The following is a 15600-nucleotide window of genomic DNA, read 5'->3' on the forward strand; positions in this document are numbered from 1 at the left end:
CCCCCTTTCTTTATTTTTGCTGTTATCAGTTTTGACCAATTATTTAAAAAAAATAAAAATTTAGAATACCCAATTCATTTTATCCAAATAAGGGGCAATTTTAGCATGTTCAATCCACCTACCCTGCACATCTTTGGGTTGTGGGGACGAAACCCACGCAGACACGGGGAGAATGTGCAAACTCCACACGGAGAGTGACCCAGAGCTGGGATCGAACCTGGGACCTCGGCGCTGTGACACTGCAGTGCTAACCACTGTGCCACCATGCTGCCCTCAACCGATGTATGTTTAATGGACATGTATCCGCAGCAGAGAGAAAGAGGTATTCAAGAAGTTGCAATTGTATATGGTGCTGCTAGCTTTGGACAGCAAGAACCAGACTTTCCTCCAAAGGTGTTGTGGGACTTGGGTTCGATTGATTGGCTGGAGGCCAATGAATTGCCCAAAAGGCCATATTCTGCCCGATAACTGATGGTGATTGGGTCCTACATGAGTGGAATGATTTTCAGAGACCCTTGGAGTTCAGTTTGAATCATGGACACTCAGGGAAAGGACCTGATCAACTTCTTCCGTCTGCCTCCAGAAATGATGTGAGTTGCTGTATTTCTGAAACTGCAGAGACCTGAATGAATCTACAGTGAAACCATTACAGGCTGCAAACAGAGACCTGGATCTGAAAGCTTACTGTGAAGAAAGGTCTGCTTAAGGTCTGCTGGGGCTGGTTTAGCACACTGGGCTAAATAGCTGGCTTGTAATGCAGAATAATGCCAGCAGCGTGGATTCAATTCCCGTACCAGCCTCCCCAAATAGGCGCCGTAATGTGGCGACTAGGGGCTATTCACAGTAACTTAATTGAAGCCTGCTTGGGACAATAAGTGATTATTATTATTATTATTAAAGTCAACCATCTAAAACAAAGACTCTTTTTCCTTTTACTTATTATTTTCACTTTGCTCATCCCCTCAGTGTTTGTCAGTCTTATGTGTTTGTGCGTATGTATAGAGGGTGATGGATTATCAATTAGTTGATCATTAACCAGTTGTATTTGCTGAATATTTCATTGTAGCATTTGTTACAAATAAAAAGTAATTGGGTTTAAATTTACAAACCTAACAACTGCAATTATTGGCCAGCCAAGGCTCAAAGACTTTTCTTTTTATTTAATTTTTTTAAATTTAGAGTACTCAATTTTTTTTCTCTCCCAATTATGAGGTAATTTAGTGTGGCCAATTCACCTACCCGGCACACCTTTTGGGTTGTGGGGGTGAGACCCATGCAGACATGGGGAGAATGTGCAAACTCCACACGGACAGTGACTCGGGGCCGGGATCGAACCCGGGTCCTCAGTGTCATGAGGCAGCAGTGCTAACCACTGTGCTACCGTGCGCTGACCAGGTATCTTTTGATGAATTATTGCTTAATTCAATTGTGTTGCGAGTCTGGGTCATGTGGTCTGGAAATGACCCAGCCCAGAATGTCGTAACAGTCTCCACTCTGCACTGCCAGGTTGTGCAGAGGGCAGCAGGCCATAATTATGCAGGACACCCTCTTGGGGCTATATTGGACGGCAGCACCTCCCCCCCAGACCCCATCCCCAACCAATCCAGACACCAGAAGCGCATCTTGTGCAATTCACATCACTCCACTGGTGAGAGGGAGATGGGTACAGTAAGAAATCTTACAACACCAGGTTAAAGGGAGGGAGATGGAAATTGAAAACACCAATCACGCCAGACAGAATCACGATTTTCGATTCTCTCAGGATTTTGATCCCTTGCCGAGTTTCTCTCGGACAGCGAGTGCGGCTCATAATCCCCCCCAACATCTTACCGAACTGAGTCTGCCAGCTCCTATCGCCAATCACAAGATGCACCATTATCTTTTCCAGAAAGAGAAACATTTCAACACTATTTCTCAAATGAAATATTTTCAATTAAACATTAATTTTTGAATGATTCACTGTGAAATCATTTCTGTCTCACTGAAAGAAAATGAATGGGTCTCAAAAAGGTACCAGCACTGGATTTCTATTTCCATCCGAACTAAGACATTAAGAAATCTTACCTCCAACCAGAAAGTAGGAACCAGTGAACAGCAACATGTAGAGACCGTGAGCCAAAGAGCTGACCAGCCCACAGATACCTCCAATCACCAGGACAACCAGACTTAGAGGGAGCAAAATGACAAACACTTTCTGCATTACTGAAAAGAGAAAAATGGCCAGTTAGTTGCTCCATTAAGAAATGTTGGAAACTCAGTGAACATAAGACATGGGCCAGTGCATCAATTATCTCACAGAAGTGGAGCTATAAATACAGCAAATAAATCTGACACAATAATTGGTAGAATATGAAGTCCACCTCTAATGGAATCCAGTGCTCTCAGAGTCTAGTTATATTTTAATGTGCCTTGCTTCGACACTTTCCCTGGCTGGTTGTCCATATCTTATGAGTTGGGATAGATAAATATTGTCCCAAGTTAGGAGAGCTAGGAGTAACTGAAGAAACATGATTGAATTAAATATCTTCAGTGCAGATAGAATAATTTTGAAATGTCGTGAAAATCAAGATGAGGTGCACAAAATATATACCTTGACACAGTACAGGAGACTGACTGTTGGCTTGTGATTTTCAAATCATACTTTGAGCAGCAAATATGCTTGTTTCTAGTTTTCAATGCAAAGTGCATGACTAGCACAAAATAAGTTGCAGAAAAATAAACTATCATTCTAAAAATCACAATTGAGCTTTGTTTTGCATTGTTTTGCTTCCCGGGAAAAGGTGAGTACATCATGCACATATATATAATATTGCTTAGTGATTCGGATGTGTTTATTTCTTACAAAGCTTGACAGTAACAGGGGCACTATTGCTGTGGGATATCAGAGTTTCAACTTGCAGGATATTAGGAATGTACTCGATAGGGAAGTTGAACTCCCCAAGTTGCTGGTCTGGGCTGTTTTAGCTAGGCTGCTGCCTAATTATATAATTATAATCTTTATTCGTGTCATAAATAGGCTTACATTAACAGTGCAATGAACTTACTGTGAAAAACCCCTAGTCGCCACACTCGTGCCTGTTCGGGTACACAGAAGGAGAATTCAGAATATCCAATTCACCTAACAAGGACTTGTGGCAGGAAACCGGAGCACCCGGAGGAAACCCATGCAGACACTGGGAGAACGTGCAGACTCCACACAGACAGTGACCCAAGCCGGGAATCGAGCCTGGGACCCTGATATGGAGGCCAGACAATGAGAAGGGAGATTTGTAAAGAACGTCATCCCTGGACACTATTAAATTAAATGGGTTAATGATTGTATTGGAATAAGAATGAGAAGAATATGGGGCGAAATTCTCCCCCAACGGCGGGATGCCCGCCGACTGGCGCCAAAGCCGGCGCAAATCAGACGGGCATCGCGCCGGCAAAAAGGTGCGGAAGTCTCCGCATCTTTGGCGGCCTAGCCCCAACATTGAGGGGCTAGGCCGACGCCGGAGGGATTTCCGCCCCGCCAGCTGGCGGAAATGGCGTTTGTTGCCCCGCCAGCTGGCGCGGAAATGCGGCGCATGCGCGGGAGCGTCAGCGGCCGCTGTCAGTTTCCCCGCGCATGCGCGGGAGCGTCAGCGGCCGCCGAAAGTTTCCCGCGCATGCGCAGTGGGGAGAGTCTCTTCCGCCTCCGCCATGGTGGAGGCCGTAGCGGAGGCGGAAGGGAAAGAGTGCCCCCACGGCACAGGCCCGCCCGCGGATCGGTGGGCCCCGATCGCGGGCCAGGCCACCGTGGGGGCACCCCCCGGGGTCAGATCGCCCCGCGCCCCCCCCCAGGACCCCGGAGCCCGCCCACGCTGCCTGGTCCCGCCGGTAAATACCAGGTTTGATTTACGTCGGCGGGACAGGCAATTCCTGGGCGGGACTTCGGCCCATCCGGGCCGGAGAATCCAGCGGGGGGTCCCGCCAACCGGCGCGGCTGGATTCCCGCCCCCGCCCAATCTCCGGGAGCGGAGACTTCGGCGGGGGCGGGATTCACGGCGGCCAACGGCCATTCTCCGACCCGGCGGGGGGTCGGACAATGACGCCCATGGTTCACACACACTAAGTGACAATAGTGCTGACCATAAAATCTACCCACATAATTCTAAAAAATAAAAACAAAAAATGCCAGAGAGAGGAAAAAGCACCTTAAAATTTTAAGGAACGACATTTCATCAGCGACATAAAAAGGCAGCTGCAATTGATCATTATTATGGATTAATATTCTCACACAGATAACAAAGCATATGGAAACTCTCAGATTTAATCCCTGGTCTGTGCAAGAAAAAGGTTGAGCTGTGTCTCATTATCACATTCTCAGAACGTACAGGAAGGAAATTGAATTTCGGTAATGGTAATTTTTTTCTGCATTCAAGCCTTCCATTGTAGTTTAGAAACACTTTTTTCAACAATCACGCAGCAGTAATTTTAATTCCTGACACAGTCCTCAGCACTATATGTGAATGCTGGAACGGGTTGCCTGCAGTTTACGGCGGCGCAGTGGCACAGTGGTTAGCGCTGCTGCCTCACATCTCCAGGGACCCGGGTTCAATTCCGGTCTCGGGTGACTCTGTGTGGAGTCTGCACGTTCGCCCTGTGTCTGCGTGGGTTTCTTCCGGGTGCTCTGGTATCTCCCTGACGAATGTGATATAAAATAGTTACTTTAGAGATACTAGTTAATGTAATGTAGAAATAAGCCACTTTGATTCTGGCAGTTAGGGAGAAAGGGATTTGAGACCGCATGGAAAAAGCAGGAAGAGGTGTGTCTATGAGAGTGATGCTGCATTGATAGGGGCCAGAGAAAGGGATTGGAAGTGAGCCAATCAGAATAGATCAAACGGGTCAGGAGGGATATAGGCTGACCTATGGGCGTCGAGTATGTGAAACTTGATACCATTTGAATTGATTTGCAGAGATCCCTTTGTTTCTTTGTTCATTCGCTTTCTGGGATATAGGAAACTGGATGTCTCTTATATTTCTATGAAATGAATCAAGCTTGCAAGCTAAATAAATAACTTCTTTTTACGTGCGAATCCATCTCAACTTTTATTGAGGCCAGACTGACAGAGAAAGAAATTTGGGAATCAACATTTGGTGCCGAAACCCGGGATTTCTCAGGGCGGTCCTGATCCAACTGCGAAATCAGAATTAGACTGATTATGAACAGGAGGATGGGGAACAAAGGGCCCTCAATGTAGAACTGGAAAACGACCGCGCATTGATTGTTCCCCTCTTCTTATCGTCTGATTAGTCTGGTCACTCGCGGTTGGCACAGAAAGACCGCCTCGACGAAATCACAGGTCAGTCTGGGGATTAGCAATTTAATTGATGGGATTTCATATTGTTGTTTCGGCTTGGGTTAGGGTTTTGGGTTGATGGGACATCTCAAATGATGATTCAATTCCAAGTATAAGGGTTCAGAGGTTGATGTGACTTCAGTAATGAAGGTTCAGTCTATTATATGGGTTCAGGGGCTGATGGGACTTCAATAGATGAAGGTTCAGTCCAGTATAACTGTTTTTAAATCTGAAGATGGTTCAACTCTATGTGTGAGTGTTTTAAATATATAGTTGATTAAGCTAAAATTGTCTCCTTGGACTGTATTGGCGAAAAACGCAGTTCCGAGGTCTAGTTGAGATTGTGAGGAATGCTGCATATTGGTTGAAGCAGAAGTCTCTCAAAGGGTTAACAGCAGCAGGCGAAGTTGAAAACAGACAGTGCTTCTCACTCAGGCTTTGAGATAACAGCAGCAGCCGTAGTGTAATCGGATACCTTTCCTTTGAGTCAGTGAACACCAGCAAAGTTACGTTTTGAATTAATTAAAGGAAACCAGTGGGTTTCTCCACCTCTTTGATAAAAGTTATTATTTTCGAAAGCAATTGATTGAAATTGCCAGAATCTTAAGTTTTACTTACTTGAAATAAGGTTTATCTCATTTTATCTGGAGATTAATAGAAACTTAAAGAAGATCATGGACACCATTTTAAAAAGTGTCAATCTGGAGATGATAGTTGATTTTGCTAATACTTATGTGTATGTAAAAGAAAAAAAAACTTGTTAAAAGAAAAATTGTTAAGATAAAGAAATAATTAAGTTGTAAATGTTATACAAGTTTGTGTTAAGCAAATTGTAAATTTAGTTCTGAGTTGAGATCAGAGCTAAGCTTGCAAGTTGCTGTAATTCAATTTGAATTTTCAAACATTTTTAAGTTTAAAAAAAAAAAGAGCAAATAGAGAAAAGAAGGACACAGATCTTGAATGCGTTGAATAGCACATTTCAAAGGCCCATAAATCTTTCTGTTATCTTAGACCTAAAACCTAGGAAAACTGAAGAGCCAGGGGAATTTCTGGAGCGTTTTAATGAAATCTTCCGGGGGCAGTCAGGCGATTTGCTGTATCAAAATGGTCAGAATTCCCCTCAATACTGTGCTATGTTAATGCATTGCCTACCACCTTCTGTGGTTACTGCTGTGAAATGTAATAACATGAATTGGACAGAGAACGACCCTTCCCAGATGGCAAGGGCAGTCAGATTTTACTGGAAGGAGAGTGTAGGCCAAGAAGGAGGCTCAGTTACAAAGGTTAAGACTGAGTATGTAATGAAAAAGGATGATCTGCGACCCCAACAAGCGGCAGAAATGGTAGTTTACCAGCAGGAGCCCCAATATAGTGACTTTGGGTGGGTGGATCAGCGAAGAGGAGGATGAGACAACAGTGCTATATTTCTATCACCCCCCAGTAGTGGACGTTAGACGTTGAACAGTCACTGCATCACGTTACCCTGGCCTATGACAGAACTGGACGAAACAGGGAGTTGGAGGACAAATACCGGCCATTACTTGAGACCGAATGGCCAGTCAAGGTTACAGCCACAGTCACGGGAAAAGAAGGTACAGCCGATTTTGTTACAATATCACCACATTTATGGCCACAGTCAGCTTCGGTAAGCCCTCATATTACACGTCAGGTCCATGACCAATACCATGCCAGGGATATGGGGCGAATGGTCAGGAGGGCAGTGGATCATTCGGATCCAACAGACTACGCACTTCAAGTCATGCCGGACGGCACTACCATAAAATATTTTGAGGTCCCTGAAACGATTAACACTCGACTGCAGCATCACAGGGGACATGATGTGTTGGAATATGTCAATCCACAAGTCTGGGCGGAATACCCATCACAAGTGGGAAAGACAAATGTTACACCTATTAAGGTGATGATTAAGGATCATGTAAAGCTACCTTCCATTCGACAATACCCCCTGAAATCTCAAGCTGCTCCATCAATAGATAAATTAATTCAAGAGCTGTTGAAACAGGGTATTTTGGTCCCTTGCCAATCAGAATGTAACACCCCCATACTTGCTGTGCCTAAACCAGCCAAACCAGACCAGTACCGATTAGTACAGGATTTACGTTCAATCAATGCCATTGCATAGCCGTTACATGCTCTCACCCTCCAACAGGATATTACGGTGTATAGCTCCCACTCGGTCATCGCACTACTGAGGCAACTGCAGACTCAGCATCTTACCGCAGCTCGTCAGAATAGGTATGAGATATACCTTTTGAACAATCCACGTCTGACATTTAAATACTGTACCACTATCAATCCAGCCTGTTTTCTTAGTGGTCCCCCTGTCCATGAAGACGCACCTGGCCACGACTGTTTAGCCTTGATTCAGGAAACTACCACAATAAGGGGCGATTTGAGTGACATTTCGTCAGAACAACCTGACATGATTATGTGTGGTCAAATATCCCACCGGGGTTTAGTTAATGACCTACTGCAGGCCCTCCTTATGCCCGCGCAGATTTCCGTTATTAAATGCGCTGCCCACACGAATGGTACAACCCCAGTTGACGTTGGTAATGAACGAGCAGATTGTGCAGCGCGAACAGCCGCGCAAATTCAGCAAGTGATGGTGCCTAAGATGTTAAGTCAGACTAAACGATCTACTATAAATATGTCTGCTTCTGACAAGTCAATGCCAACCATCCAAGACGTCATATGGTTACAGGAGTACGCTCCTGAGAGTGATAAACAAATGTGGAAACGGTTAGGTTGTACATATGATTCTGTTTCCTCTTTATGGACCACGCCTGCACATCAGACTTGTATGTCTGATGTGCTGGCTTTATGGGTCATTGAATGTGTACACTTTGCAACTCATTGTGGGGCTCGAGGGACTAGTGATTTGTTGCTGGACACTTGATGGCACCCTAAAATGCAGGGGTTGGCCCAAAGTATCAGTAATCGGTGTTTGATTTGTCAGCAATATAACACCGGAAAAGGTATCCCTTGTGGGAAGAGGCAAACCCCGTTGCCCAGTGGTCCCTTTGAGACGCTCCAAATGGATTACATTGAGTTGGAAAGGTGTCAATGTTACAAATATGTTTTGGTCATTGTGGATGTGTTCAGCAGATGGGTCGAGGCGTATCCGACTATCGATAATAAAGCTGCTACTGTGGTTAAAGTCTTGATGAGGGAAATCATTCCCCGGTACGGTATACCAGCTCAGTTAAGTTCTGATAATGGGCCTCATTTTATTGGACAAATTAACAAGGAGTTTTGCTCCCAGTTGGGCATACGCCAGCAGTTACACTGTGCTTACAGACCGCAGGCGGCCGGGTTGGTTGAGAGACACAATCAGACCCTCAAAACTAAATTGGCTAAATTAAGAGCAGACACGGGACTGACATGGCTTAAGTTGCTCCCCGTTGCCCTCTTCCAGCTGCGGGTTACACCTGCGGGACCGGCCCGGCTCTCTCCCGCCGAGATTCTTTATGGCAGGCCTCTTAGAACTCCCTGGAGCCTGCAGGTTCCCAGACTGGTTCAGTTTAGATAGATAGATAGATAGAACATACAGTGCAGAAGGAGGCCATTCGGCCCATCGAGTCTGCACCGACCCACATTAATCCCTCACTTCCACCTTATCCCCGCAACCCAATAACCCCTCCCAACCCTTATGGACACTACGGGTAATTTAGCATAGCCAATCCACCTAACCTGCACGTCTTTGGACTGTGGGAGGAAACCGGAGCACCCGGAGGAAACCCACGCGGACACGGGGAGAACGTGCAAACTCCGCACAGACAGTGACCCAGTGGGGAATCGAACCTGGGACCCTGGCGCTGTGAAGCCACAGTGCTAATCACTTGTGCTACCGTGCTGCCCAAAGTTTCATCAGATGACTGAAGAAATGACCGCCTATGTTCTAGCCCTCACGCAAGTGCTCAAGGAACTCCATGGCCAGGTCCGCGCGGCTCACCAGCCATTGCCCCCAGTACCTAGCTCACTTTCAGTCCAGCCCGGTAGTTATGTCATGGTCAAAAATTGGACTAGGAAGGGGTCGGAGCCGCGATGGGACGGGCCCTTCCAAGTTCTCCTTACCACCCCCACAGCAGTTAAAGTGGAGGGGCGAAGTGCTTGGGTCCACCTACATCACTGTAAATTGAGTCCATCTCCACTACTGTAAAAGGTTGGATACTAACCTGCCTCCCTTCTCCAGTGCTATTTTACAGGTGTGGAGCATGATGGAGTGGCTACGCATCGTCTGTCTGATATTTGGCCTCACTTCACTTGGTGTGTTATTGGCGATGGACATAGAAAAGGGGAATATTATGTATCTGTGTAGCCCCAACCAATCTACAAGGATACATCACCTATGCAAAGGTGATGTTCTTCGCTGCCCCATATACGAGGACATGGTATCGACTCATGGAAGGTCATCAAAGTTAAGGAGAATGCAGGAGTCATGAAGCAGTTGCACCGGTCCCGGCGATGGGAAGGGAACATTATATGGACATTGCCTTGTTTTTGAAATACTTGTAAATTTGATTTTGGATGTGTTAAGAGTGGTACAATAAAGGTAAAATCAGGCTGTCAGAAGAGTGTAGGAAGAGGCTATGAGAAAGAGAAAGGGACTAGAGAGAGGACGGGGCGTATGAGAAGGGAAGTACAGCTAGAACGTAGGTTACCGGGAGATACACCTAAGTTAATTAAAGGCCAAACTGAGGAAAACCCGGGTAGTATGAATCTCTTCTACCAGATTTACCACCGCTTGTATGGCCAGGGACGGGTTGTCTGCTACCCAAACCCCGCAGCGGTGTCTAGGTTATTTTCTGTTTCACCGCTTTGGGGCACTCCCCAAACGGTGGTTCATTGTCAGCATTCCGAACCACTGCCCGATCAGGTCACTCTTCCTTACGATCCGGGTTCAGCACCACCGGCTATTTGCCTTCCCCTTCCTCAGGATAATTCCCATTCACAGTACGATAGGCTGCGACGGTGGAGGGCGTACATACCTAGCCACTTCACTCCCAATAGGGATTCCCGGTCGTACGAGAATTGCTTCAGCAGTGAAGGATATGGCTGTTTGCTGGTAGAGGTGGACACAAATATAACATGTCTGTTTCCCACCTGTACGGACAGGAGGTGCCATATCACCCAGGCGTCTGGCCAATGCGTTTGTTACAACACTACTTGCGTTCCATTGAACGCCGGCCTCCAGCTCCTCTGTGGCTGGGCGAATGTCTCTCATATCACTGTTGGGACTAGGGCTTTCCGCATTGCTGGGCGGCCCGAATGGCATTTCAAAGTTGGATAAACTGGGAGGTGTGGGGGGTCCCTTGGCTGTCAGTGATCGGAATTATTTTATTTGCGGCCTTACCATCTTGGGAAATGAAACCTTGGGAGCCCTCGGGGCAATAACCAAGGAGTTGTCTCAGCTACGGTTGTTTGCAATGCAGAACCGGTATGCTCTTGACTATCTTCTGGCCCGTGAGGGTGGGGTATGCGCCATAGTACAGGGCAAGTGTATCATGGGAGTTCAGGACTTGACCGCTAACATCACTAAAGTTATGGATCGCATACGGGATCACTTGGACGGGATGCAGGATCCTGGCTCTTGGGGTAACTGGGGATTTGGAGGATGGAAGGACTGGTTGATAAATATGGCCATGTATCTAGTGGTAGCTATCGGCTGCATCTTTGTGGGCCTGGCCATCCTTAAATGTGTGATGGGTAGAATGCGGGGTGCACTGGATCAGATCACCGCCCCAATCATCGAAAAAAAATTTAACTGTTAAAATCCATGAGGGTGAGGCAGATGAAGGGGGGCTAAGACAGGAATTGGAAATGCAGCGACGGATCTTTTAGATGAGGAACCGTAGCTATGGATTGGATAGTTCGGTTATCATGGAATGATAAAAGGAGGGAATGACGAATGTGATATAAAATAGTTACTTTAGAGATACTAGTTAATGTAATGTAGAAATAAGCCACTTTGATTCTGGCAGTTAGGGAGAAAGGGATTTGAGACCGCATGGAAAAAGCAGGAAGAGGTGTGTCTATGAGAGTGATGCTGCATTGATAGGGGCCAGAGAAAGGGATTGGAAGTGAGCCAATCAGAATAGATCAAACAGGTCAGGAGGGATATAGGCTGACCTATGGGCGTCGAGTATGTGAAACTTGATACCATTTGAATTGATTTGCAGAGATTCCTTTGTTTCTTTGTTCATTCGCTTTCTGGGATATAGGAAACTGGATGTCTCTTATATTTCTATGAAATGAATCAAGCTTGCAAGCTAAATAAATAACTTCTTTTTACGTGCGAATCCATCTCAACTTTTATTGAGGCCAGACTGACAGAGAAAGAAATTTGGGAATCAACATCCCCATAGTCCAAAGATGTGCAGGTGAGGTAGATTGGTCATGATCAATTGCCCCTTAGTGTCCAAAAGGTTAGGTGGGGTTACGGGGATAGGGTAAAGGTATGGGCTTAAGTAGGGTGCTCGTTCCAAGGGCCGGTGTGACTCGATGGGCCAAATGGCCTCCTTCTGCACTGTAAATTCTATGATTCTTCTCCAGACTTTGTTTTTGGTGAATGTCTAGTTATGTCCAGTCCCTCTTAATACTCTCACTCCTGCTGGAAAACTAACAAAATGAGAGCCATTTTAGAAGATGATTTTGACCTTTCTGTTCTGTTCTGTTCATTTATCCGAGGTTGTTGCTCCAAGCTGAAAGTTTGACATGACTCGAGGGATTGTTTAGGTCTCAGAATATGAGCTACCACTTGAGAAGGTGATTCAAAGAAGAAAGTGTGTGGGACAATTGCTCAATGCTAACAAAGCAGGGATCAGAGTTTCTGACCATTGATTTGATGCATTCTATGAGCAGGAGATGGAAAGGCAGAAAATTGCTCCAGAAATTGCCAATGTTGTTTATGTTCTGGTCTTACAACAGTGGTTTAATAATTTTGTGGGTGAGTTTAGAACATCTAATTTGATCATTTAAGATCAAAGAATAACAGTTGATGTTGATGTACAAGTAGATGTGTAAAACCATTGCAAAACAAAACCTAAGTATCATATTTCAATGAAGTATCACCGTCATCTTAATGCCCTTATTTTAATTGACTGTCAACAACAGTTGTGTTTGTAATGTTACCTTAATTTTACTTGAATCCCTAGATATTTTCTCACAGGAACAAACAGTAACAATATGGCAGGATCTGCCTCTTAAAATGTAAAAGAAGTTTTGGAATTAAATGATATCGCATTTGATTTAACAGGCATTCATTGATATGGCTCTGGAGACTGCTCCAATAAGGTACAAAGGAATAGCCTGTGCTGATTTGCCCATTGATTTTGCATCCATCACCATAAGAAACGTGTAGTCAGATCCTCAGCAATCACTGTGCCACAAGCCTGCTTCATCCAGTCAATATCTTTAAACACATTCAAGAGTGTCTGTGAATTAATATGGATCCCTGGACACAGGTGTCCTGGATGACATTTGTTCTGACTCAAACCTGGGATTGAAAGATTATAATATCAACCCTTAGAAGTCTAACTGAATGATTTCATTTTAACTGTCTTTTACCATTTCTTTCATTTTTGTCTTTCTTTATATATATCCCCCCCCCCCCCCCCCAATCTTATCCACCCTTCCCTTACCTTTTCTCCCCTTTGCTTCCCCTTCCCATCCCCCCACAGCTACATCTGTCACAGTTTACCCTCTGATGTTAGTTTCTCTGCTGTTTGGCCTTTCACACCTTTTGTTCTCTCTGGGGACTGCCATTAGCACTCTTTCCCCTTGGTTTCTGTGGCTATTTGCACTCTGTTCCCTTGGTTTCTGTGGCCATGACTCATCTTTCATTCTCTTACCCCACAGTACAAATATTTCTCACTTTCTAATTCTTTCAGCTTTGACAAAGGTCATCTGGACTCGAAATGTTAGCTCTTTTCTCTCCCTACAGATACTGCCAGACCTGTTGAGATTTTCCAATGTTTTCTCTTTGGTTTCAGATTCCAGCGTCCGCTGTAATTTGCTTTAATAGAAACAGGAATAAGCCATTCAGCCACTCGGCCCTGACAGCCATTCAATGAGATCATGGTTGATCTGTATCCCAACTCCATCCTCTGAGTTTGCTTGCATATCCCTTAATACCCTGGCCGGTGAAGAACTATCATTTCCTGATTGAAAATGATTTATCCAGCTACTACCTCCTGCTTTTGTGGGGTAAAGTTCCACACTTCTCAGACCCTTTGCAGGAAGAAGGCCTTTCCTAACTTCCCTCTTGAGTAACCGAGCTCTGATTTTAAGGTGATGTTCTCTCGTCCTAGACTACCCCACCAACAGGAAGATCGGGAATATTATTAATTTATTTCAAAAACCCTAAAAACCTCAATCAAATTATCCCTTAATCTTTTATATTCCAGGGAATACAAACCTAGTTTAAACAATGAAATCACTGGAAAGTGTAATTTTAATTGATTATTAATAATAAGGTGGTCCCCGTGTTCACAAATTTGATTTTTTTGCTGGTCCCTGATGACAATCTTGGTAAGTTTGGTATATGCATTTGTGATAGTGATTTGGTCGATATTAATGTTGTACTGTACATATTTTCTCTACTGGTTGTAGTAATGGGGAAAGTGGGTTCACCATGAGGCAGGAGCTAGCGATAATGCACTTGGGATAAAGGAGGAGATGTTAACTCTCAGACAGTCAGCAACTCCTGATGAGAGAGGTCTCCACCTGTTTTCATAGAATCATAGAATTTACAGTGCAGAAGGAGGCCATTCGGCCCATCGAGTCTGCACCGGCTCTTGGAAAGAGCACCCCAACCAAGGTCCATACCTCCACCCTATCCCCAGAACCCAGCAACCCCATCCAACACTAAGGGCAATTTTAGACACTAAGGGCAATTTAGCTCGGCCAATGCACCTAACCTGCACATCTTTGGACTGTGGGAGGAACCGGAGCACCCGGAGGAAACCCACGCACACACGGGGAGAATGTGCAGACTCCGCACTGACAGTGACCCAAGCCGGGAATCAAATCTGGGACCCTGGATCTGTGAAGCAATTGTGCTAAACACAATGCCACCGTGCCGCCCTACAGTTTTGAAAGACAGGCCTTATTAAAATGACAACCTTCCCTGGACAGGCTCTCTGGAGTTTGTTCATCACTGGGTGGGAGGAAAACACAGCAGATTGGCTTGGCGAGGTTAGGTGCACTTCTGGAAGAAAGAAGTCGAAGGGAGTTCTGAAGCAAGGCATGCCCTGTGGTCTTCTGTTTCTTTTCCTCTTGTTAATTTTCTTTCAGTATCGGGGTCTGCCCTCTGGAATTAACTTTTCCCAGGCTCCTCATGGGAATGTGGAACCGTAATGAAGTAACAATTCTGGGAAAGGTGATGCCAGATGGGATTCTTCCAGCCTTTGTCTGCTGTCCTGCAATATGGTTAGCTCTTTGACACGTGTGTGTTTGTGTGTAGCTTCCATAAGAATGAGATCATGGTTGATCTGTATCCCAACTCCATCCTCTGAGTTTGCTTGCATGTCCCTTAATACCTTAGCTGGTGAAGAACTATCAATTCCTGATTGAAAATGATTGATCCAGCTACTACCTCCTGCTTTTGTGGGGTGAAGTTCCACACTTCTCAGACCCTTAATAGACCATAAGAAATAGGTAGAGGAGTAGGCCATTCAGCCCTTCCAGCCTGCTCCCCCATTTAATAAGATCCTGGCTGATCAACCCCACTATGTCCACTTTCCTGCCTTCTCTCCATAACCCTTCATTCCCCAACTGATTAAAAACCTATCGATCTGGGCAGCACGGTGGCACAGTGGTTAGAACTGCTGCCTCATGGCACCGAGGTCCCAGGTCCGATGCGGGCTCTGAGTCACTGTCCGTGTGGAGTTTACATCTTCTCCCCGTGTTTGCGTAGGTTTCGCCCCCACAACCCAAAGCTGTGCAGGGTAGGTGGATTGGCCACGCTAAATTGACCCTTAATTTGAAAAAATTAATTGGATAATCTAAATTTATTTTTAAAAATCTATCGATCTCAGCCTTGAAAATGCTCAGGGACTCAGCCTCCTGGGGTAAAGCATTCCAAAAATTCACCACTGAGAGAAGAAATTCTTCCTCAAATCCGTCTTAAATGAGCACTTCCTTATTCTGTGACTTTCCCCTCGTCCTACACTCTCCCATGAGTGGAAACATCCTCCAACACTTATCTTGTCTATCCCCCTAAGAATCTTATATGGTTCAATGATCTCACCTC

At 45.3% G+C, this 15600-nt stretch overlaps 1 protein-coding gene across 2 annotated transcripts in view; it reads right to left on the bottom strand.

Annotated features, from left to right (window-relative positions):
• Positions 1-15600, bottom strand: part of tmem235b (transmembrane protein 235b) — a 78999-nt gene that overhangs the window by 26387 nt on the left and 37012 nt on the right. For both annotated transcript variants that reach the window (XM_072483583.1, XM_072483582.1), the window contains one exon: positions 2065-2202. In XM_072483583.1, the coding sequence (XP_072339684.1) occupies positions 2065-2202 (138 nt within the window). The remainder of the gene's footprint in view (positions 1-2064; positions 2203-15600) is intronic.

This window comes from Scyliorhinus torazame, chromosome 18, assembly GCF_047496885.1.
Source record: "Scyliorhinus torazame isolate Kashiwa2021f chromosome 18, sScyTor2.1, whole genome shotgun sequence".
Classification (NCBI taxonomy): Eukaryota; Metazoa; Chordata; class Chondrichthyes; order Carcharhiniformes; family Scyliorhinidae; genus Scyliorhinus; species Scyliorhinus torazame.